At 43.0% G+C, this 24,259-nt stretch overlaps 1 protein-coding gene across 1 annotated transcript; it reads right to left on the bottom strand.

The window, feature by feature from the left end:
• Positions 1-266: 266 nt before the first annotated feature.
• On the bottom strand, positions 267-23,492 carry SMOX (spermine oxidase). Its single transcript, XM_069745154.1, has 7 exons — positions 23,358-23,492; positions 14,273-14,507; positions 12,875-13,101; positions 6,259-6,432; positions 4,712-5,408; positions 2,817-2,977; positions 267-2,104 (listed from the first exon to the last, which is right to left on the bottom strand). The coding sequence occupies exons 2-7, from the start codon at positions 14,478-14,480 to the stop codon at positions 1,967-1,969; spliced, it is 1,605 nt and encodes a 534-aa protein (XP_069601255.1). The 5' UTR covers positions 14,481-14,507; positions 23,358-23,492; the 3' UTR covers positions 267-1,966.
• Positions 23,493-24,259: the final 767 nt, after the last annotated feature.

Here is a 24,259-nt window from a genome sequence, read left to right as displayed (position 1 = left end):
TCACTGAGTTGGGAGGGGTGCAATGCAGGAACAATCAGACAGAGCAGGGGAAGGGGATTTCAATACTCGAGCCTGAGAATAAGCGTTCTATGGTATAAAACCTGGAAGGCTCCTTTAAAGCTAGCCTAGAAAGTGGCAACATTTCATATCAAAAAGGTAGCCAACAAAAAACCTTAATAAATCTACTGTATTCCACGACAGCCGGGACTTTTTTAGCCCCCCCCAAAAAAATAAGAAAAAAAAAATCATAGCGCATATACAAAAACTAGAACATTCATGCTTTATTTACCATGTAATTACACAATACAGAGAAGTTTGGCATCGTTGTGTCCACCTGCTCCCATCAGGCATTGTCCCTTTTATCGGTGACATTCAGGTGTGGATCAGATTTCCAGGAATTGTTAAAAAGGGTAGAAATACATTATGTAAGTTTACAATCTAATGAAATGAAAACTTGCTGAGATCGCTATGAAGTAGAAGTTTCTTACTGCGTTATAACAGGGTTTTTTTTAATTATTATTACAGTTTTTTTCCCCCCTCTACAATAATATTTCACTCAATTCTTGTTTCAGGAAATTCACATGCACATTAGCAGCAATGAACAGATTCATTTGTATTATTGCATCTAATGAGCGTGTGATAAGGTCATTGTACAGACGGTGAGATATGACACCACCTATTATGAATGGTGGATCCTGTGTTATCTACTGTATATAGAGGTGTTATCAGTCATTGTACAGGAGGAGGAGGTGAGCTGTGATATCACCTATTGTGAATGGTGGATCCTGTGTTATCTACTGTATATAGAGATGATATCAGTCATTGTACAGGAGGTGAGCTGTGATTTCACCTATTATGAATGGTGGATCCTGTGTTATCTACTGTATATAGAGGTGTTATCAGTCATTGTACAGGAGGAGGAGGTGAGCTGTAACATCACCTATTGTGAATGGTGGATCCTGTGTATTTACTACAAAAAAAGGAGTCAGTCATACAGGAAGAGGTGAGCTGTGACATCACCTATTGGTAGAGGTGCATCTTATTTGATCAGTCATTGTACAGGAGGAGGTGAGCTGTGACATCAGCTATTGTGAATGACGGCTCCTATAAATAGAGGTGCTACCTGTAATAATTTTGTCTGTCATCATAATGAGGCTGCTGAAAAGTCTTCTGTAAAGAACAGGAAGTGAGAGTCAAAAATACAAAAAAAAATCCTAGTGCAAAAAAAAAAAAAATTACTTGTTATAAAACAATAGGATCTTATTTTCCATTAATCTTGACATCACACCATCATCCAAAGTGTAGGAGTTGAGTTGTATGAATAAAAATCCCTGACAACTTTTTTTTTTTAATTGACCGATGTAAAAATAATTGAGCCTTAATACCCAAGCGGTAGGAAGCTCTAAACTGAGGCATAGAAGGGAGGGGTATGGATAGACTAAGAACAAAAAGTCAACCCCATTCTGTCATTTTACAGCAATCAGCTAATGTTGCTACATTTACAGTAAAAGACCAAGAAAAAAAAAAAAAAGGCAGAAGAACTTTCCCACCTGATGTTCTTTTATTGATTTTTTGTAGTATTTATTATTGATTTTTTTGTAGTATTTATTATTAAATCGAAGGCACTTACAATACAGAAAAAGAAAATCCCCCAAAAAGGCACCAGGTGTGCAAGATGTAAAGGACAAAAGTGGAGAAAAAAAAAATAAAATAAAAGGGAAAAGGCCAGAGGAGCACTCTTCCCCGTTACCAATACAGTACATGAATTTGCTACAGACTTGTCTTTTTTTTTTCTTAGTTTTTTCATTTTTAAATATTTAGTATTTTTTTATTTTTATTAAAAGGATAAAAACGTTTCTACTTTTAACATTTAAAAAAAAAAAAAAAAGAAAAAAAAAATTTATTATAATACGGACACACACTGGTAGTCACAGGCTGGGAGTCGGCGGCTGTAGAGCGGCGACTCTCAGTTGTTGCATTGTAAGAAGTCTTGGTACATATCGGCTAGGTGAATGGCCTCCCTCTGGCCGGACAGCAAAGCACCATGGGTTGTGGAATAATACTTTCTGTGAGTGGCCTCTCCGGAGAACATCACCTGCATGGGCTATAAAAAAAAAAAATAAAAAAAATCGTTAAGACAGCATCAGTTTGATAGACCTATAGGTGAAACCTCAAAAGTATGAGTCCAACTCTCCTGGTCCTCTGGTGTTGCCCGTCAGTGGGCATGGTGAAGAGTCACATCAATGTTCATCGGTGTGGATGCAGAGAAGTGGTCTCCAACCGGTGGAAAAAAATTTACAGTATTCAGCATGCCCCCATCAATACAGACCATAAGGGCATTTGTCCCTAGACGAAACTCCATGATGATATTTTAACCCACTAAAGTATCGCCTTTGACTGAATAGCTCAGAGACCACATACTCTTTACTCTGGTAGGCCCAAGAGGGCTCTTAAGAAGTACAGTAGACCCAACGGGAGGTCTTTTATATTTTGGTCCCTCACAAGGTTTCGGGACTCAAATGCCAACCTCAAAAATTTGACACATACCCCTAACATTTTTGGTTTCTGATTTTTATTAGAACTTAGAAGAGGTACAACCACCAACAAACATTCCCCTCTCTTGGTCTTGAAAACCATCATGAGGCACCTAAAAGGTTTGAGAAACTTTAGAGATGTTCTTGAAGAGTTGGATGTTGAGGACAATTTAGAATTCACCTCAAATGGAGGACAGAAAAAAATAAAATTGAGTGCTTCGATTTTGGGTAGAAGAGATCAACAAATGAAGGATCAAAAACAGAATTACCGTTCCTACTTACCGCGGTTTTTGAGCTCTCAGTATAAGGCAGTGGCTTCATGAGCTTCTCAACATCTGCTCCACTGGAGCCAACTTGAGTGTAAGAATAAGATCCGAGGACGTAAGGGTTACTGCCCCAGGAGGACCTCAGGATGCGCCGAGGCTTTGGAATGTTTGGATTGCCTAGTGGTAAGAAAAAAAAAAAAAGCTAAGATAAAATTATATAATGAGTTTGTGAAAAAAAAGCAGTTTTTTTTTTTCTAATGAAAAATATTCTGCAGTTAGTTCATTAATATCCCAGTTATTTTAATCAATGTCTTCCTGACCTTCATTTAGACAGTGAAGACAAGTAAACACTGAAAGCCCAGACATATCGTATTACGTGGGGGAAACTCATATGTCAGACAGGAGGCGCTACGCCAAGTCCTAAGTGTCCTCTAATCTTGTGCTCAAGTAGAATCACGTACAGTTAATTAGCTTTTGTTTTAATTTGTTATGAATATTTTACAGGGGCTTCTGTGCCTTGGAGAACATTTATTTAATTAGTGAACAGAGGAGAGAATTAACAATTGGATGTTTTGGTTTTTTTTTTTTTTAGTTTGTTTGTTTTGAAGAAACCTGGTAATTTCCCTGCAGCACTCCCGCAGGACAGATCAAGAATTACACTTCTCAAAAACCCACAATGGGCAGTCTATGTAACGGGCTGATAAGTTGTACTTGACTTCCCCAACTCACCACCTGATGGAAAAACTCAAGAGATGAGACCTACAGTAAAAAAAATATGAACCACAGCACGATAGAGTTCCACCTCGTTACATAACTGAACTATTACACCGCCTCTTCAGACAATGGTCTTCTATAAATGTTAGAGCCTCAATCAAACACTAGAAAGCTTCGCAGTAAGTACGGCCACTACATCCTCCCGCAGGAAAAGCGTAAAAAGTGATGAAAGTATTTGCCGGTTCCAGTCATTATGATTGAAGTGGCTACTCATAAATCTCAACAAAAACGTCCCATCGGATCGGCGTGAATGACAAGTATGTTGAGTGCCGACAGTTTGATATGAATGTGTGGTCACCGTGGTGGCGGTGAGATTGACATTACTGATTGTTAGTGCTGGAGTCAAGAGGATGTTCAAGCCAAAGAATCTGTCATATGTTCATAACGATCTGCTCCGGGCAATGGGCAAAATGTCAAAACAGTTTTTCAGAGGTTTCTACAAATTTTGCAATGCTGTGTCAAGCACAAGATCCGGTACAGAAGCACAAGTCCCTATGGGCCTTTACAACCAAAGCGAATGCAGAGATGGGACACGGTGTCGATAACAAGAAACACTTTTGCACGTCAATACCCTCACAGTGTGCAAAAATGGAGCAGAGGCCAAATTTTTTATCCTGCCATTTCCTAAAAGCAGTGGTCCCATTTTGGCAAGGTATAATTTATCCACAGGTTAGGTGGTCACTTGCTAAATGAACAGCCCTCACGGATTCTGAGAAGTGCTTGTTAAAAACGGAGCAGTGTCCATTTATGCACAAACCCCCCTTCCCCCCCCCCCCCCCCCACTATTCACCTTCTAGGAGACCAACTGAGATATCCAAGTACAGTATATGTATTCATGGTCTATAGGACTTCTGGAGGTGGCAGAGTAGAGCGCATGAGTATCTCTGCCCACTCGTTATCTGTGGGACCACAAGAGCATTGTCTCTGGGATTGCCAGAAATAGCTGAATGCAGCACTCCGATAACTCACAGGAGGTCGAACGGGCAGTGGTGCACATGCGCGGTCACCCAATCTATTCTGTGATATTTCAGAGCTCTCCGCTTGAGTTGGAAATCCCTAAATGCGGGCCTTTAAAGAGGCCTTTTCTAAAATAAGGACTATGTTTTGACCTAAAAAACATAAGCGTATAATACCAACCTGTAAATTTGCGCAGCAGCTCAGTGCAGGTTTCGGCAACGGTTTCGTCATCGTACTTTTCCATAATCAAGGCTTCCTCACCACAGATCCATCCGCTCAGCACATAACCGTAGCGCTCTGGAGGATAGAGCACATCGAAGCTGCAGATCTTCTTGTACCACATCTCCTCGGTATAGGTCAAACTTTCACATTCTGCATCATCTTCCCACACAAACTGGATGCTGTTACACTCAGGACTCCAGAAAGGTTCTTCGAATTCCAAAAATATCTTGTCGGTGGTGCTGATCCCTAATTTTTCAATAGCCATAACTTTGTCTTCGGGAAGGCAAGGATGAAATAAAGTCTCGTGACATTTCTTAAGGACACCCAGAGACACCGTGACGATCACATGATCTGCAGGGATGAACTCGTAGTCTTCGCACTCCACAAACACGGGATAACCTTTGTCCTCCATCTGGTCGTTGTTGTGGTCAGCCATTCCTTCGATCTGCTTGCGGATGGACCTGTTCCAGTGGATGCACTTCACCGGCTTACTCAGTTGGATGACAGATTTTGGGATGGAGGCTGACAGCAGCTCTACAATCTTAATGAAGCCACAAGGAATTACGTGATGGGCACCAGGGATTTCGGTCCATTCCCCAAATTCGCTGAGGGAAACTTCATCCATACTGTGTGAACTACTCTCGCAGCTTTCCACCTGGTAGAAAAAAAAAAAGAAAAAAAAAAAAAGAGACCATAAGAGAAAAATCAAAAGTCTTGCCTTCCAGGAAGAAACGCGGAGCTTTAGCAAGCACTTGAAATCTGCAATGGACATGAAATGATTTTTGTGCATGCGCCGTAATATTTTTAGTGTGTGGAGGTCTACATCTTTTTGGTAAGTAAAATTAAGAACTTGGACACGAAAGATTCAGAATCCACGTTGTCAAAAGGTCCAAAGTACGATCAACGTCTAGGATAAGATATGGATGCGGTTTGTGTCGGCAAAGTGTCAAGTTTTCAAACCTCTTCATCAGGACAAAAACACATTAAAGACAAGGATGTTTAATGTGGTTATGTCCTGATGACGAGATTTGTAAACCTTGAAACGCACTGATAAGATAAACCGCATCCATATTTTTGGACCTTTGGCAGCGTGGACCCTGAATGACTACATTCCTCTTTCGATTACATCTTTTTGGTGGCATTTTACTTAGTTTGACCTTGCATTACTTTAATTTACAAAGAGAGTTCCACTTTATTCACCTACTCAAGGTTAACCGAGCATGTACATTTATAGTGGAGCCATTTTAGCCTTCTCACGCTTGTGGATAGCCTAAGGGCAGGACTCTGGTAAGGAATCAAAATGGTACACTTTACCTAGCAATTAAAGTCTGGCTGATAATTTTAGTCCTTAGCTGATAGACCAAGTGGTTGTGTCAATGGCGGAGAACTGTACTACTTGGAAGTTGGTGGGGGTTACGTTATCAACAGAAAAAAAAAAACCAACACACCACAACCGTAGACATTTCCATTATGGAGGCATTAAAACGGACATTTTGGTAATTTACCTTTAGGTATTGCTGAATCATAGCCAGTTTCAGCCTCTTCGTGGTCTCCGAATCATCAGGATCATCCTTGATGCGTTTCCGTACCACGTCCCGGGTAAAAACGCCAACGCTGTTTTGACTTTCCGCATTAACTGGTTTTCCATTCTGAAAGAACTCCTGAGTCAGGTTATAGACCTGGAGCAGAAGAAAACAACATCGTCAACTGGGTCCAACCAGCTCAGACTGTGACCACATTATTTCAATAATGACCATTCAGTAGCAAAGCAATTTTATGCTCCATGATCCAATTTTATTCACAAACATCCTACAGATCAGTGTAAATCAGGGGTGAACTACCACACCTGTTCCCCATCCAGCGTATTTGTGGCACAAGAACAGGATAGGTGATAAATGCTTGATGGAAGGGGAGATCCCACTTATGAGAACGTGGGTGTCCCAGTCAGTACACCATAGATGAAGAACCCTGTTGCTATGATATAAAACTCTTGAAGGAAAAGATAAATAAAGATAAAAAGCAGATGTATCTAAAGACGATTAAGAAAATTCAAGAGGATGACTGTGTTAAGAAAAACCTTGGAAGGGTGGTGAAGAATACAATCTCCTCAGTACCCTAAGGGCCCTATCTGTTCAATCAGCAGGAAAGTACATTTGTTGAACATTTCATCAGAATCTACAATGCCAAGTGATCTTCGAGCCTGAAACAAGTTCACATTCGTAAGAACATCGTTACCCACAACTCCGGAAATGTTACATTTAATAGAACCGAACTGAAGGACTTAATTGGGTCAAGGATGATCAAAAGAAAATTCATTTTAGAAACAGGAAAAAGGCAAACATTCAGGGGAACCATTTCCAGAATACCAAGCGGACATGTTTTAGGAGAAAAGCAAGGTGAATAATAAAAGGTTATAGATTTCCAACATGGTTGGAAGGCTGTAGAACTCTAGGGTTGTGTATAGATCCAAAATCTGATAGTTGGGAAGACACTTTCCAGTCTTTAGCCACCCTAAAAATATATAGTCATGGAAATATTACATATTAATATTACCTGCTGATTCCTCACGCGACCCAACATTTGTGCTCTTCACATTTCTCCCAATGTATGCCTGAGGTAGCAAATCAAACCTCTTCAACGCATGGCAAAGGGAATCTTGGCATATGTTGGGTCAACATGTCTTAGAAGTACAGTTGTCATACTATATGGAACTGGTGCGTCCAGACAGCAGCCCCATCAGTAGTTTAATGTTCCATCACGTTCACATCCGGCCATTACCAGAGCACTTAAAGCTGACCGGTGAGGGCCTGGCATTGACCAATCTCTTATTGATGACCAAGGATATCTACCAAGATTAGGCCATCAATAACTCAGTCCCGGGCAACCCATTGCATCATTGCACAAAGAGGTTGCAAAAACCCCCAAAGTCTAGACCCACCATGGATTCAAGAGAAGATAGTATTCTGCTACAGATGGATCTGGATAGGTTGGAAACTTGGGCTGAAAGGTGGCAGATGAGGTTTAACAATGATAAATGTAAGGTTATACACATGGGAAGAAGGAATCAATATCACCATTACACACTGAACGGGAAACCACTGGGTAAATCTGACAGGGAGAAGGACTTGGGGATCCTAGTTAATGATAAACTTACCTGGAGCAGCCAGTGCCAGGCAGCAGCTGCCAAGGCAAACAGGATCATGGGGTGCATTAAAAGATGTCTGGATACACATGATGAGAGCATTATACTGCCTCTGTACAAATCCCTAGTTAGACCGCACATGGAGTACTGTGTCCAGTTTTGGGCACCAATACTCAGGAAGGATATAATGGAACTAGAGAGAGTACAAAGGAGGGCAACAAAATTAATAAAGGGGATGGGAGAACTACAATACCTAGATAGATTAGCGAAATTAGGATTATTTAGTCTAGAAAAAAGACGACTGAGGGGCGATCTAATAACCATGCATAAGTATATAAGGGGACAATACAAATATCTCGCTGAGGATTTGTTTATACCAAGGAAGGTGACGGGCACAAGGGGGCATTCTTTGCGTCTGGAGGAGAGAAGGTTTTTCCACCAACATAGAAGAGGATTCTTTACTGTTAGGGCAGTCATCGTGGTCACATAACGACAAGTCATAGCCACCCACCGGGCAGAAAACTACAACACAGCTCCACTTCCTAACATGCCCCAGTTCCTAACATGCCCTCTTGTCCAGAGCCTTAGCAGAAGAGAAGCTCAATGACCGACCGCACTTGGAGAAAACCCTGGTGTATTCTTTCATTTCTAGCAGATTGTGCCTTGAATACCAATATATGGCCTGTGCCCGTAGGGTGTGCCCACATACTAACTAAGTATCTTCTCGTCTGCCGTCACCGTTATTCTGTGATCGCCCATTAGTCACAGGAATTTCATTAATGAAAATTAGGCCATCCGCTGATCTTCATTTGTCATTACATTTTACTATTCCCTACAGACCTGACGAAGCAGCCAGAGGTCATTAGACATCAAGAATGACAGCCACCGAGTTCGAAAGCTACCAAGCACATGACATGCCCTGCCGGCGGCTAGAGGGATGCAATAGGTCAAACATATGCTTTAAAATCAAAGGAGCACATCGGTTATTCTACTAAGACTGCATCATACTGCTAAGTGATCCTGGCACTGAAATGGAGACGGTCTGTCATGTATAGTCGCTCTACCTGGCGCTTTCCATTTACCTCCTTCTGCCACTTTCACCGAGACGGTGGTTCAGCTCCTCCTGCATTCAAGATGGAAGATCTAAAACTATGCCTCCGCCTTTTCTGTGCCGAGGTTCAAATTTACTTCTGCTCCTGGAACATCCATATCGAAAAGAACGCCGGTCTCAATGGAGGTGGAATCACAAGGCAAGCTACGAGTGTCACGTACCCGCTTCTCAGCATGTGACTTGGGGTTGCGCTTGCAAGGGTTAATCTATCTCCCCTCACTCAGTCCAGCATTCAACCTCTGTCCTATGCTACAATGGGAGCATAAATCACACACCGACAGTCCACACACCCCACTCTTACACGGGCGATGAGTCCCGGAAATATTACTACTACTGTCTGCCAATCATAAGGATTACACACTTGGCTATGTATTCTTTAGAGCATGCAAGGTCAGACGTAAAGTTTTAAGCTTTAATAGAAAAAGGTACAGTGCTTACAATAAAAAAAAGGGTACAAAAATATGGGAATAAAGAGTGACATACAAATATGCAAAAACCAGTTACAAAATAAAATGGAGAAAACCTACAGAAATATCAAACTTTGCATTCTGATTCTCTGTCCCTAAGGGAGAGAGAAATATGGAATGGATCACATCAGCTTCCAGGATGCCCTCACATGTGAACATCTTTCTTTGTGTGTAGGTCTAATTTAGAGAGTCAACATGGAGGTCAGATTTCTAGACCAGCCTCTCAGGTTAATATTATAATTGCTGGTTTGTGACTGGACCATGGCCATTCCACCAATGAATACGGTAGGACGTTTTCCCCACGAGAACAATAAGCTAATACCAGAGTAGCCTACCCATAGAGAACAGACAATATTATGGTGGGGGTGGGGAGGAAAAGGGCGATTACCAGCAGGACAGATCAGGGTAGCAGTGATCTTAGATATGAGGCCATCTTAGGAAATGGCCAAACACCCTAGAGACGCTTTTCACATGCGAGTGCCTAAAGATTAGTGGGACCTTGTATTTACGGCATCTGGTGCCTATAGGAATGCCATAAACTGCTCTCCATGTATGTGGAAATAATTACCAAAAGCCAAGAGTTTGATAGCCTGATAAAGATCTGGGTGTACTGAATCTTTTTAGGGGAGTGCTTCCTAAATATCGAAAGAGGTTCTCTGTCATGTGACCCTTCTTACATTGGCCAAACAGATCAAAGTGTTCAATTTCCAAGCAGCGCCTCCGCAGGAGAATCCAAGTATTACCCGGCCTCCATTCATATCAATGAACATCAAGGCACCGAACAGGGGCAGTTCCTCCAGAGTATAAAAAAAATAAAAATGCTCTCTATACTCAAGAAATAAGATCCTAGTCAGAAGACTGCCACCTTAAATTTTCCTAAAAAGCAGGTGAACAGGACATCTCATTTAGTAGATGGGACGCTTCAGTTTTATCCAGAAGTAGGTTGTGTGCACAACCCAGCAAGATGCGATCACATTTGGGACACAGCCTTGGCCGCATCGCCATGAAAATTTGATTCTGCACAGACGATTAGGTCAGATTGGAAGTGCGGAAGCGTCCCAGCGGGATGGCATCAAACGCTGCGTGCGCTGAGCGGCTCGTGCGCAAAAGACAAGATCAGACGTCTTCATTGAGTTACCATCAGTCAACCAGTCTCTGGAGTAGAGCGGGGGGCACATGACCAACCTGCCGGCTTCTGGAGGAACCAGACCAGAATATGGGTGCCTTACAATAAACCGCTCCCAACTTGTGCACACAAAACCAAGAAACGGCTCATTAATACAGAGACGGGGATCAGCAATACAAGAAGTCTCACCTCTGGTCGGAAGACATTTGTAATCATGACTTTGGGCAGGAACAAAAAAGGCACAAAGCCCGCTCAGTGTTAAATTCCAGATCATTAGAATGTCGCATTTATCCCTTTTTAGACGAGGCAGGAAAAGCATTTCCTAACTAGCATGTAAAGGTCACAGAGATACCAGGGGGCTGAGCGGCCTGACGACGAGGAGACGTTCAGGCTCATTAATATGACAACGTTATGTGGAGGCATCAGTGATGACAAACACGTTCTGACATCTCAGAAAAGCAGGACGAGGCACGGCATTATTCAGCAGCCGAGGCGGAAACATGACGGGAGATATATTTCTATGAATGAGTGACTCTGCGTATTCAACACCCAACGGCCAGAATCACTGCTCCTCGCCTCCATCCTTAAGTCACGCCTATATATGAAGTAGTAAAATCTGCAATCTATTATGGGATAGAGATATATATATATATATATATATATATATATATATATATATATATATATATATATATATATATATATATATATATATATATATATATATATATATATATATATATTACATACATACACACACACGTTAATCAGTCATGTGTTTGGTGAATTTTTGATGTGAATATTGCCCAGGACATGGAGCCAACCACAAAAGGACCCGCTTTCCCCATCTGCAGCATATGGTGGGACAGACTTCCTAAGGCCGGTTGCACACGTCAGTGGCTCCGGTACGTGAGGTGACAGTTTCCTCACGTACCGGAGCCACTGACACACGTAGACACAGTGAAGTCAATGCATCTATGCAGAAGTCATTGATTTTTTGCGGACCGTGTCTCCGCACAGATTACACGGACCCATTAAAGTCAATGGGTCCATGTAAAACACGTACCGCACACGAACGTTGTCCGTGTGCAGTCCGTGTGCCGTGCAGGAGACAGCGCCACTGTAAGCGCTGTCCCCCCCACTGGTGCTGAAGCCGCCATTCATATCTTCCCTGCAGCAGCGTTTGCTGTAGAGAAGATATGAATAATCGTGTTTAAAATAAATATCCATGACCCCAAACCCCCCCCCCCCCCAACCCCTTTGCGCCCCCCCGCTGTTATTAAAATACTCACCCGGCTCCCTCGCTGGCTGGCGCTGCTTCCTGTCCTGGCCGCACCTTCTACTGTATGAGAAGTCACGTGGGGCCGCCCATTACAATCATGAATATGCGGCTCCACCTCCCATAGGGGTGGAGCCGCATATTCATTACTGTAAATGAGTGGCACCATGTGTCCGCTCATACAGTAGAAGGTGCGGCCAGGACAGGAAGCAGCGCCAGCCAGCGAGGGAGCCGGGTGAGTATTTTAATAACAGCGGGGGGGGCGCACAGGGGGTGGGAGGGGGGTGGGGTCATGGATCTTTATTTTAAACACGATTATTCATATCTTCTCTACAGCAAACGCTGCTGCAGGGAAGATATGAATCGCGGCTTCAGCACCAGATGCAGGGGACAGCGCTAAACTTTAGCGCTGTCTCCTGCACGGTGCGTGTGGTACCCAGTGGGCACACTGATGTGCCACAGAAACGCACCGGCACACGGATAATTCCGGTACCGATTTTTCCGGTACCAGAATTATCTGGATGTGCGAGACTGCCCTAAGGGTGTGTAATCTGGACTACTGCACAGTGAGCCCAAACAAGGTCCAGTTGTTTTTGATTTGGGTATTTGGGTATTTTTTGGCAAAAATTAACTGTTTGAACCGTCGTAAGATGTTGGGAAAACTCAGTTGAATCTTCTGGCGTTGTAACGCCCGTCCTGGCCTGCTCTGCCAACTTTTTCAAAAGTTAATGAAGTTCAGGCAGGACAGGGCATGAACATGTACGCTCAACAAATTCACCAAACATTTACAGAACAAAGAGGTGTAGAAGGCAGGGGATAGCACACTTTTCTGGCAGGGGTACACACACACCTCTTAATGCATTTGGTGCATCTTACTACACCAAGTCTAAAGGAATCAAAGTAAAGGACTCGAGCTAGCTGGTTCATCAGATCCAAGAAGATAAAAAGATAGTCACCGGTTGGCAAAATTTGGACACAGATCAGGGAGAGCCTCACCTCGTTATAAACATCACTGAATTCTTCAACCACATCTTTCGGGATCCGCTTTCCGTTGCTGGTGAGGTAGTGAGCCACTCCATTCTTGGAGTAAAGACTGATGCGACCAACACTTCTCTCTCCATCTGTGGTTTCCTCCAGTAGGCCATTGTCTTCTGCTAGATGATATATGGGATTGCCGTTTGAGCCATGGATCCAGGTAGCTCCCAGTTCAAAAGTAGCGCGTTCTTCAAAAAATAAAAATAAATAAAGGAACAAAGTCATGTGGACCACAGATCAGCCAAAAAAAACAGAACTGGAAAATACTTTGTACATGAGGAACTAGAATGAGCGGATCTTGCAAAATTCAAGATGTACTTTTTCACAATTTTTTTTCCCCCCTGAGAAATTCGATTTGAGGAGAAGTTAGTCTTCACAAATTTAAGGTCTCTACAGACCCCAAAGCATAGAAAACAACTTGTTAAAAAAAAATATAAAAAATAAATGATAAATATATATTTCCTTATAATCCCCTCCATGCTCATGTCTCCACTACTCCGCATCAACCACCTGGTCCTTGTTGCATCTTCTGGCCCCTTCCGCTAGTGCCAAGTTTCCAGTCCTCAAACATTAGAGCTGAACGCTCCAGCTCACCAAGGCCCAGGAGGGTTCTGCGCAAGTGGTCACAACGTGCGCCATGACCTTACATACACAAGCGCAAATTACCCCTGGACCTTACTGCGAGAACCCTGGGAATTCCAGCACAGGTGGTGGTGGGGAATAATCAAAAGATGCACCGTGGACCTGATTGATAATGGTGAGCATTTTTCCCCCCCTTCCAACCTTTTAATTGCCCTGTACGGTTCAGAAACATGGGAAATCACTATTTTTCTGGATCCACATTAAATGTGGATTTTTGACAAATTCGACTAGACTTCAACTCTAATTTGTTCACGCATCTCTAGGCATTATATGACCTGCATTTTTCCCCCCTCCACGGGTTTCCCCCCAATCAGTTGTCTCTGAGCTACTGGATGGAGACAACTGGTGTCTCCTACACAGTCATGAGGGATTCCTGTTCTAATGTCTCTATGTAGCACATGTTCAGAAGCAGCAGCAACATGGAGGACATTATACCTCTTACTCAGCAGTGTAGTTGCGATTCCAGCTCTAAAGGTGAAAACTACTTACAAGCACCCACATGTACCCCTTTCTCAATCTGTAGACTTTAGATAGGATATATGCTTGACCATGGTTCCCCACTGTAGCCATGCAATGAGAAGTAACAAAGAACTCTGCACTTCTGTTTTAGTAGGGACCCCATCATTTATCACGTAGAACAATTCACAATCACTGTGGTCATCAGCGGTGATAGGCAGAACTGTCCAAAAGGGACAATAAAATGTAAAGGGCACTTACCAAGTTTAAAACTTTGAACTCTGCCTCCAATGCGATCAGATGCCTCAAGGATCGTAACATCCGAGAATCCTTTCTCAAGGAGAAATTTTGCAGCCGAGAGACCCGCAAGACCCGCCCCAATAATCACTATTCGCGGCTTTCGGTTTCTCCGTGGGCCACTACTAAGAGGATCATCAGTGCTGTCTGAAGATATGTCACAACTTTGCATGCCGTCCAAGCTCTTCTTTTAGTTGACCTAACAAAGGGAGAAAAAAAGAAAAAAAATTTGAAAAAGCGTCCTACAGTTTGGAGGAATTTTTTTTTATTATTTTCAGCATTAGATGAAATATTCTAATGAACGAGTCAAGTGAATGACAATGGCAGAGCGTGCATCCTACAGATGGGAAAGGGAGAAGCGTAGAGAACCCTGTTAATTCCGCTGCCCCAGATAGCCCCATACACTGCGAGCTGATTCATCACGATATTTGCACCTTTCTTTCGGAGTAAAAATGGTCTTAAAAAAATAAAATTATTATTATTATTATCATCATTATTATTATTATTATTAATAATAATGCGCAAACAGGAGTCACTACTTTTGCACCTTTTAAAGTTTTTTTTTTTTTTTTTTACTTGTTTTTGGTTAGAGAGCGTGGAGCTTTTTTATACTATTTAAAAAAAAAAACATTCTTTGCACACATTTTGCACTATTTTAGCGGGTCATGTGACAATTTGGGCTAAGAAAAAAAAGTTGAAGAAACAAAATGTATTCTCGTGTAAAATTCATGAAACTCATTCGTGCTTTTGAAGAATTTGGAGAAAGGGGGGGGGGGGAAAAAAAAAAAAAATAAATAAAAAAAAAAACACACCACACACTCTATGAGGAATTACACAAAACAAAGAAAAGGGACTAAAAAAAATAAATGTCTCCCCCTCGCCAAGTGTTGCACAGAAAGGAAAAAAATTCATTTTGTTGTGAAGGATCCATCTGGCTTGTTCTTTGAGGTAGAGAAGAGCAGCCCAGACTTGTATTCATCCGTCCGGCCCACCCGCCTCCTCCGTCCCAAGACCGCCGCTGACTATTCACAATCCTGGCACCGTGCCCTCCGAGGAGGAAGCAAAACGAGACTCTGCTAGAAACCTTGGGATACGGACGCCTCGGAAAGCCATTATTGGGCCTCGAGAGCAGAACAACAAGATGAGGGAGAGAAGGAGAAAAAAAGCCTTTACCGTGTCCAAAAACAGTCTGTGCCACCATACACCGGCGCCAGGAGAGGTTTTATTAAGATGCCATCAATCACCCCGACAGGAACAAAATGGCTTATTTTCTTGTCTCGTAACTCAGCGTTCACAATACTTGGTCGTCAGGTAACGTAGACGGTCCGCAAACACTTAAGGAGAACTCTTAACTAGCAATCTTACAACCTGTGTCCCCCCCCCCCTCCCCCCCCCAAGGCCAGACTTTTGTTCCTGCGCTCAGCATTATCAGAGTGACGGGGGAGAACGATTGTAATCCATCTTGAAGCGACTTGCTGCCATGGTAACAATGAGAACGGGAAGTACCGACACACCGGCACATGGACAGTGATGGGCAGATGCCAATATGTTGTACTTTCCAACATTCGCGGAGGCGCCGTAGAGATAGGGGACATCTCCTAGACTCCAGGGTGCTGTGAAGGCCTACAGTAAAGCAGGTCTCCATCCCGAATATTTCAGTTACCATAGCGGCAACAAATATAGCCTCCCACGCCTTCCCCGTGTATGGACCCACTTTGGAAAGGTGGCACTATACTATATGGTGTTGCCAGGGCCCGCTCTGGTCTATGTGGGCCTATCTACTCCTTAGACGATTTCCACCCCTCCTTCCAAGAGCCATAGCTTTTTTTTATAGATGAGTAGCGGTACACGCTGCATATTTTAAGCTGGAGCTATAAGCCAACTTTTGGCCACAATGGGACATACGGCTAAATTGTTAGATGTCTCTGCTTCATTGGCTTCCATAAAAGCAAGTCACTAATAATCCAACCTGGTCATTTTTTTTTGCGACATGCCCGTTATGGTCAACTATGGGGGTCGCAATGAGACTTTTCTTCACTGCGGATGTAATTTTGGCTGCCCAACCTGTGTCTTGACCAAGGTCGCTGTGTGGTCCCCTCAGCCTTGTTACCCTTCTTATATCCGGACGACTTTGTGATCTCCTTTTAGTCCAATTCCTGGTATTTAGGGACTTGTATAAATACACTAACATAGCAGTCAAAAAATTTTGCATCCATCTTCATAAGTGCACGGAAGTGGCAGACACGGAAGACCTCTGGCTGTCACGAGAAGGATATTGGTACCCCATTTACAACCTTAGACGCTGCTGCTGTCTAAAGGGGTTAAAATGATGAAAGTCAGTAGCTTCTGAGACTGGTCCATACATACAGTGCACACAGGGCCCGGCGGGCCCCATGGGAACAGAGGATTTTGCCCAAGTTTATTAGAGGTTAGCCCTGAATGAAGTGATATGAAGCAGCAGCACGGTGGCTCAGTGGGTATCACTGCTGCGTGGAAGTCCTGGGTTCAAATCCAACATCTGTAAGAAGTTTGTATGTTCTCCCCAGCTTTGAGTGGGTTTCCTCCGGGTTCTCCAGTTTCCTCCCACTCTCCAAAGACATACTGATAGGGAATTTAGATTAAGAGCACCAATGGGGACAGCGATAATGTCTGCAAAGCGCAATGCAATTAATGGCACTTTTGGTTGCCCATGCAGTTGGAAGAATGTGTCAAGTGGGGTACGTACCACAGTCCTCTGTCCTGGGCCCTGTATTGTCCAACATCTTTAATCAATGATTTAGATGACGGAATTGAGGGTAAACTGATTGTATTTGCTGATGACACAAAGTTAGGAGGGATAACATACTAAAGAGAAGAGAGCGAAAGGATTCAAAAACTGGAGCAGTGGGCATCAACTAACAGAATGGAATTTAACAGTGAGAAATGCAGATTCCTACATCTGTGCAAGAAAAATGAAAAAAGCATATACAGAATGGGAGGAATAGAACTAAGCAACAGCACGTGTGAAAAAAAGACTTGGGTCAACAGTGTTATGCAGCAGCAAAAAAAGGCAAACAGTTCTAGGATGTATTAAGACAAGCCTATATCATGGGAAGTCATTATCTCCTCATACTTCTCCTTGGTCAGGCCTGATCTGGAATACTGTGCCCAGTTCTGGGAGCCACATTTTGAAAAAATGAACAAACTGGAGCAAGTTCAGAGAAGAGCTACCAGAATGGTGACCGGTGTGTAAATAATGTCCTATGAGGAACGGTTAGAGGATCTGGGAATGTTTAGCTTGCAAAAAAAAAAAAAAAACACCGAGAGGAGAAATAATACTGGTCTACAAATATCTGAAGGGCTGTCACATACCGGTGTACAAATATCTGAAGGACTGTCACGCTAGAGAGGGAACGGCTTTATTCTCCTTTACACAAAGAAAAGACTAGAAGCAATGGGATGAATCTGAAAGGGAGGAGACATTAGAAAGAAACTTTGAGGGGCATCAATGAGTGGAACAGGCGGCCATGAGAGGTGGAAGCCTTCAAGCAGAGGCTGGCATCTGTCTGCGATGGTTTAGTGAATCCTGCATTGAGCCGGGATATGGACACGATGACCCCGGAGGTTCCTTCCAACTCTAACGTTCTATGAAATAGGCGAGTAAAGTTCTTTTTGAATTATAACTGGTTTTTGGATGGGTTTGCTGGGGCCCGGGAGAAGTCCCCTTATTGTTGGATAGCTGTCTCATATGTGCCAACTATCCCAGAATAGGGGACTTCTACCAGAAGAGTCTCCCGAGCCTCAGTGAACCCATCCAAAAATCAGCGTTAATCAAAAGGAAAAAAAACGGAACTTTGAGATAAACTTTGGGAGAGATACCGAAGAGCCAACCAAGGCCACAGCAAAAAGCATTCAATAGCTGGCATGACATGACATTTTTTTAGTACCATAATCCCCCTTAAATGAGGCCGCTTACGAACAGCTCCTTTAAGCTAAAGCAGGACAGGAACAGTTAACAGAACAAACCTGAACCTGGAAATATTGCGACATCACAATGTGGAGCAATTAACTCCAAAGCAAACAATCTGGAATGACGCACTCTCTGAATCACTTCCAGGGATGAACGTCTCGCGTCACGCAGGAGGCCAAAGAGCAAAGATCCACCACGTAACCAGAGCTTTCATCCGGTAACCGGCTTCTCCTGCTCTCCGAGTGGCTTCACGGCATCTCTGCTTGTGAACCAGGAAGCCCAGGATGAGCACACATCCCAGAGAAGCACATGGTTTGTAGGAACATAGTAAAAGGACAAGAATACTAGCCCATAGTCACAGACACTGGGTTTTAGAATATGGACACTTCCAGGATTTAGTTCTGTAGGGTAATGGTGACAGGGAAGAGATCAACATTAATAAAAGGTTAAGTGCCACGTACTTCACACCTTGAGAAGGTTTCTCCAAGACAACCCCTGTCCGTCGAAAAGATGGCAGTTCTCTATTCGGGACCAAGTGTGAGAGCGAAGGGATGTCCTTTAAGGACTTGTTCACACTGGACAGGATTTTCCATCTGCAACTGTGGATACTCATTTTAAAAGGAAAAATTAAGCCGCAAACTCATGGGGCAGCTTTCCTGTTCCCAACCGCACTGGACTGTATATTCTTGACTACAGCCATCGGGTCATTCGTGATGGCTGGGGACGATTCAAGTATTATCACGGCAGCACCACTCGTAAAGAAGCCACTTTGACTAGAATGTAGCGGTGCTCCAGCTCTCTGACCAGTAAATAGGTCAGACAGGGGTTCCAGAATTCTAACTCTGCCCCAATCAGAACATTATCGGAGTTTTGGGTTGTTTTTTATCAAAATTAAATCAAAATTTGCCAATTTCTTTAAAAACCCTTTGAATTCACCATTTTACTGGATTTAGGTTAAGACTGGAAGACATTTTTAAAACACACCAAGTAGGGAGTCAAGTTAAGGTCTAGGAGAGGAGAGTTCAATATTTTTTATGTCGGGTACTGTAGATTTGGACCAAATCAAATCTGCCATCCAATTTGATCTCATCTGTACAAATTGAGTTTCGGTCATCTCAGGAGTTAACTACCGCTTTGGCCTAGTGACACTCTGGATGGAAATGAAGAACATACGTTGCTGGTCTTTTGACAGCCAGTGAAACTAGCATCTTTCTATCTCAGCATGAGTAAAATTTCACGAGACAGCTTATAACTGTAAAGTAGCCCTACCCAAAAACAGGACAGCCACTCCCGAGACATTTACAAGAGCATTACGTAAAAAGCTTAATGAAGGAGTGTTCAAAGGACGTGACGTGGGTATGTGACTCAACACCCAACGCAGAGCTGCAAATGGACAATATCTGCGTTCAACTGTACATCGTTACCAAACTTCGGGGACTTCATAGCTCTCCAAGAAAATAAATATCCACCAATAGCAGCATCTTGGTGCTCTCAAGGAGAATGATCTTTGGTGACCGAGTATAGACTTTGTACAGTCGTTACCATCCAGTCCCTGTAGGATTGTTTTCTAGCTCAGCTGTGAAGAAGTTCCAAATAGCAGAAGATCAAGGAGGTCCTGAGGTCAGATCGTTTCAGCATCTGAAACATAACTTTTCGATACCCATCTATTCAAACTACATGGGAGTCACCTAACAAACTACAATGAAGCCATGGTGGGTGGTACTGAAAAAAATAAATAAAATATGGATCAGGATGAAGAGGACCCATTTTTATAGTCTTCATAGACCAATTTTCCAGCACTCGTGTCCGACCTAGACAAAAAAAAACCACCAAAAATGAATGCTTACAGTTGGGCATGGCCTGAGGAAGTCCACCCAAGAATGTGCCCCAAAAGTCTACAAGTGGTGCTCAACATCTAAAAAAGAAAATCAGGGACCCTTAGACCTTAAGTCAATGTTTGGTCTCACCAACCCATGAAAACTAGAGCTAGATAAAAGGCACATGGGGCAATACTAGATCCTTGGACACAAGCAATATAGAAAGCGAGTCCAACAGGGGACCTTAGAATTAGGTGGAAACATGCCCCCCAAAAGATATTGAGAATTTGGTGTAGTGTAAATACCTCATCCTTCATATGCTGACAGTAACAGCGCTCCTGTGCACTGTGTAATGGCTACATGCTGCTACTTGTCCACATTGCACAGTAATGACATACAGTGCCCATGTAATCATCCTTCCTCCAACCTTTGGTCTACAGAAGTAAAGAGTCATACAAGGACAAAATGCCACGTATTGTACTTTGACTGGGGGATAAAAAAAAAAAACATCAGTCTCACCCAAGTAGTCTGAAGGCTTCAAGAAGTGGACCTGACCCACGATTATTGCCAACACTTCTATAGACCAGCTTCTCCAAACAGAACAAGAAAATCCAGCTACTTTAATATGACTGGCATCAACTAGACATGAGCCCCTGAACATGTTCTACATGGAGCAAGCTTACCACTACATGGAGCAAGCTTACCAACACATTCCTTGAGCCGCCCTAGTCATCATTCTTGTTTGACCTGCTTGTATATGGAGTAGAGACTGGAGGACTTCCAGATTGGAAGTTTCATTGGCTATCTGAAAGCCAAAAACGAGAAGATTTGCTACTGATCCAGCATCTCGACTATTGGTTAAGCTTAGTCCTCAACATTGCCATTACCACTGGTCTTAAAAATTAATCGCTAGGTCCACAGCCACCAAAACAAGCCCCCATATTAGGTCCACCTCAGTAGTAAACACCAGTCTTAACTTTTCTTCTGGTTGCTGGTAGAAGCAGAAGAAAACATCGGCACCCGTGGAGGACAGGGCACAGATTCAAGTACTGGGAGACTGATTGGGCCAGGAAAAAAAAAATGCCTTGTTGGAAACACTGGTTATGGTGCAACTCAACTCTTGTTCAACAGTGAATGGTGGTCATCATCATGATGGATCACCTAGAACTTTCAGACAAGCCTACTTCATTCTGTCCACCGCAATTGGAAGGGTTCGATGTTCTCCAACACACACGTACCGGTATCTGCCAACTATTAGGTTACGCTCACATTGCGATATTCACGTCGGCAAATTTACCGTTGCGAAAATTAAAAAAGGTGGCATGGATACGCCATGTTCACACAAACTTTAATTTTTGTCCAAAAGCTACAGAGAGTACTCAGACCAACGTTATTTAGTAGGGATGTGGGCTGATCAGATGACTTGTTTTAACATGGACCTCATGGTCACATGAAGGGAAAAAAATAAATTATAAAAAAAAAAAAAATCCATCAACTATATAGCGTCTAACTCTTGCACATACAGTGCAATTATTAATATGCTTTTCGGGGAGTCTTAATTTACCCACAGCTGATGTATAAAAAGTAATGAATCACAATAAGGGTGTGTGCACACATTAAGGAAAATTTTTGCATCTCTTGGCAGGAAAACACATGTTTTTCACAGATTTGAGTGAAGTCAATGGTGAAAAACGCACAGATGCAACATTTTCTGCATCAAACCTGCAAGTCAAAAATAAGCATTGTGCACGATGCTTCAGGTTTCTCGTTCACTTTGCTGATATCAGGTTTCTACAGAAAAAAAAAAAATGCACCAAAACTGCAATGTGTATACAAGCCCTTGAGGTGAAAAATTGGGAGTTTTTTGCATTAAAAAAAAAAAAATGGATTTTTTAAAAATTTTTTCTAAAATACGCTCATGTGTACGTAGCCCAAGACGCTGCAAATTTTTAAGAATTGAATAATGCAGAAAAAAATATAAATATAACGCTAAGTATTTAACACCAAGGGAAGTTAGAAACCCAACTATTCACCCCGGTAGATCCTCATTTTCTGGCCATACAGGATCGAGCGATTCCAATAATATTTTACTAACCCAAAAAATATAGCAAGTTATTACAAACTACAAAGTGATGTAATAAAATGTGATAATTGGTGATCAGTACAAAAATCTGTTGTTTTGCTACCCAAATTGTTTAAAAAATATAAAATAAAAATTATATATATATTTTAATGAGAAAAAAAAATTTTCAATCCGCCACAAGAGCGATCTTCAGAGATTGTGTGCGGACTGCTGGGAACCAACACTAACCCCCGGCGCTGTCATCCGACCGCTCACACGTTACAACGCTGGATTTTAAGAGATTTAATGGCAGCGACAAGACTAGCGCCGGCCTGTCACAGCCTGGAGACGGCGAGCTTAGCGGATCAAGGGAGAAAAAAAAAAAATTATTATGAAGGGAGCAAAAATAGCAAGAAAGACAAATTATATGCAATAAAAAAAAAAATAAAAAAAAATGTTTCAATTAAATCTTAAAAATAATAGAAAATCTGCTGGCGCTACACATGGCTGACAAGAGACCGAGCGCTGCAGTTTTCACACAACTGAATTTGCAGAAAATGAGGTCACAGGAACCAGAAAGAATGAAAACCCGTCAGCCAGAAGAAGGGAGAGCGGAGGGAGGGGACAATAGCCCCCATTAATATACCCAGCCCTTGTCTGTCAGTAATGGGCCTGATCAGCTCCCATTAGGGTCTACACCTGGCGCAGCGACACCGGAGAAAGGGAGCAGACCCCAATAATTAGGAATAATATCGTTATAGCACCAACATATTCCACAGCGCTCTACAACCAGGGGGCCACACAGGCCAGGCAGGGGGATGTAACTATGGGGGATGGGCGCAGATCAGCAGAGGCTCAGGATTCCTGCCTAAGGACACCCAGGAGAGGAGCACATGGGGGGCACAGGAACAGAACACAGCCCCCCAGGAAACAGCCACACAATGAGAGCTGCAGATCGGGGGTCCTACTGAAGGCAGCTACTCCAGGGGTCGGGGCAGGAACACAGGGGGCAGCTATATACAGGGGAGAGCCATATACAGGGGGCAGCCATATGTATATATACAGGGGGCAGCCATATACAGGGGGAACACAGACTCAGGGGCAGCCATATGTATATATACAGGGGGCACACAGACACTCGGGGCAGCCATATGTATATATACAGGGGGCAGACAGACACTCAGGGGGCACCCACAGGGCAGGCAGACCCGGGCTCTGTACCTTCCTCCTCTGCTCCTGGCCGCCTCTCTCCTGGTTGCTGCAGAGTCTTTGTCCTGCTCGGTGCTCAGCAGTCCGGCACTATCACTGCATGGAGCAGCCAGGCTCTGTGTTTATCAGCCTGCAAAACCCTCCCCCTGACTCAGAAAATGTCCTCCTCCCCCTGCACAGTACCCTCCCCCTATATATAATACATGTTTCCTACTGCATGTACAGTACCCTCCCCCTATATATAATACATGTATCCTACTGCATGTACAGTACCCTCCCCATATATATAATACATGTATCCTACTGCATGTACAGTACCCTCCCCCTATATATAATACATGTATCCTACTGCATGTACAGTACCCTCCCCATATATATAATACATGTATCCTACTGCATGTACAGTACCCTCCCCCTATATATAATACATGTATCCTACTGCATGTACAGTACCCTCCCCCTATATATAATACATGTATCCTACTGCATGTACAGTACCCTCCCCCTATATATAATACATGTATCCTACTGCATGTACAGTACCCTCCCCCTATATATAATACATGTATCCTACTGCATGTACAGTACCCTCCCCTATATATAATACATGTATCCTACTGCATGTACAGTACCCTCCCCCTATATATAATACATGTATCCTACTGCATGTACAGTACCCTCCCCCTATATATAATACATGTATCCTACTGCATGTACAGTACCCTCTCCCTATATATAATACATGTATCCTACTGCATGTACAGTACCCTCCCCCTATATATAATACACGTATCCTACTGCATGTACAGTACCCTCCCCCTATATATAATACATGTATCCTACTGCATGTACAGTACCCTCCCCCTATATATAATACATGTATCCTACTGCATGTACAGTACCCTCCCCCTATA

The sequence above is a fragment of the Ranitomeya imitator genome, chromosome 1, assembly GCF_032444005.1.
Source record: "Ranitomeya imitator isolate aRanImi1 chromosome 1, aRanImi1.pri, whole genome shotgun sequence".
NCBI lineage: Eukaryota > Metazoa > Chordata > Amphibia > Anura > Dendrobatidae > Ranitomeya > Ranitomeya imitator.
Note: the sequence above shows the minus strand (reverse complement) of the source record. Positions and strands in the feature narration are given on the sequence as shown.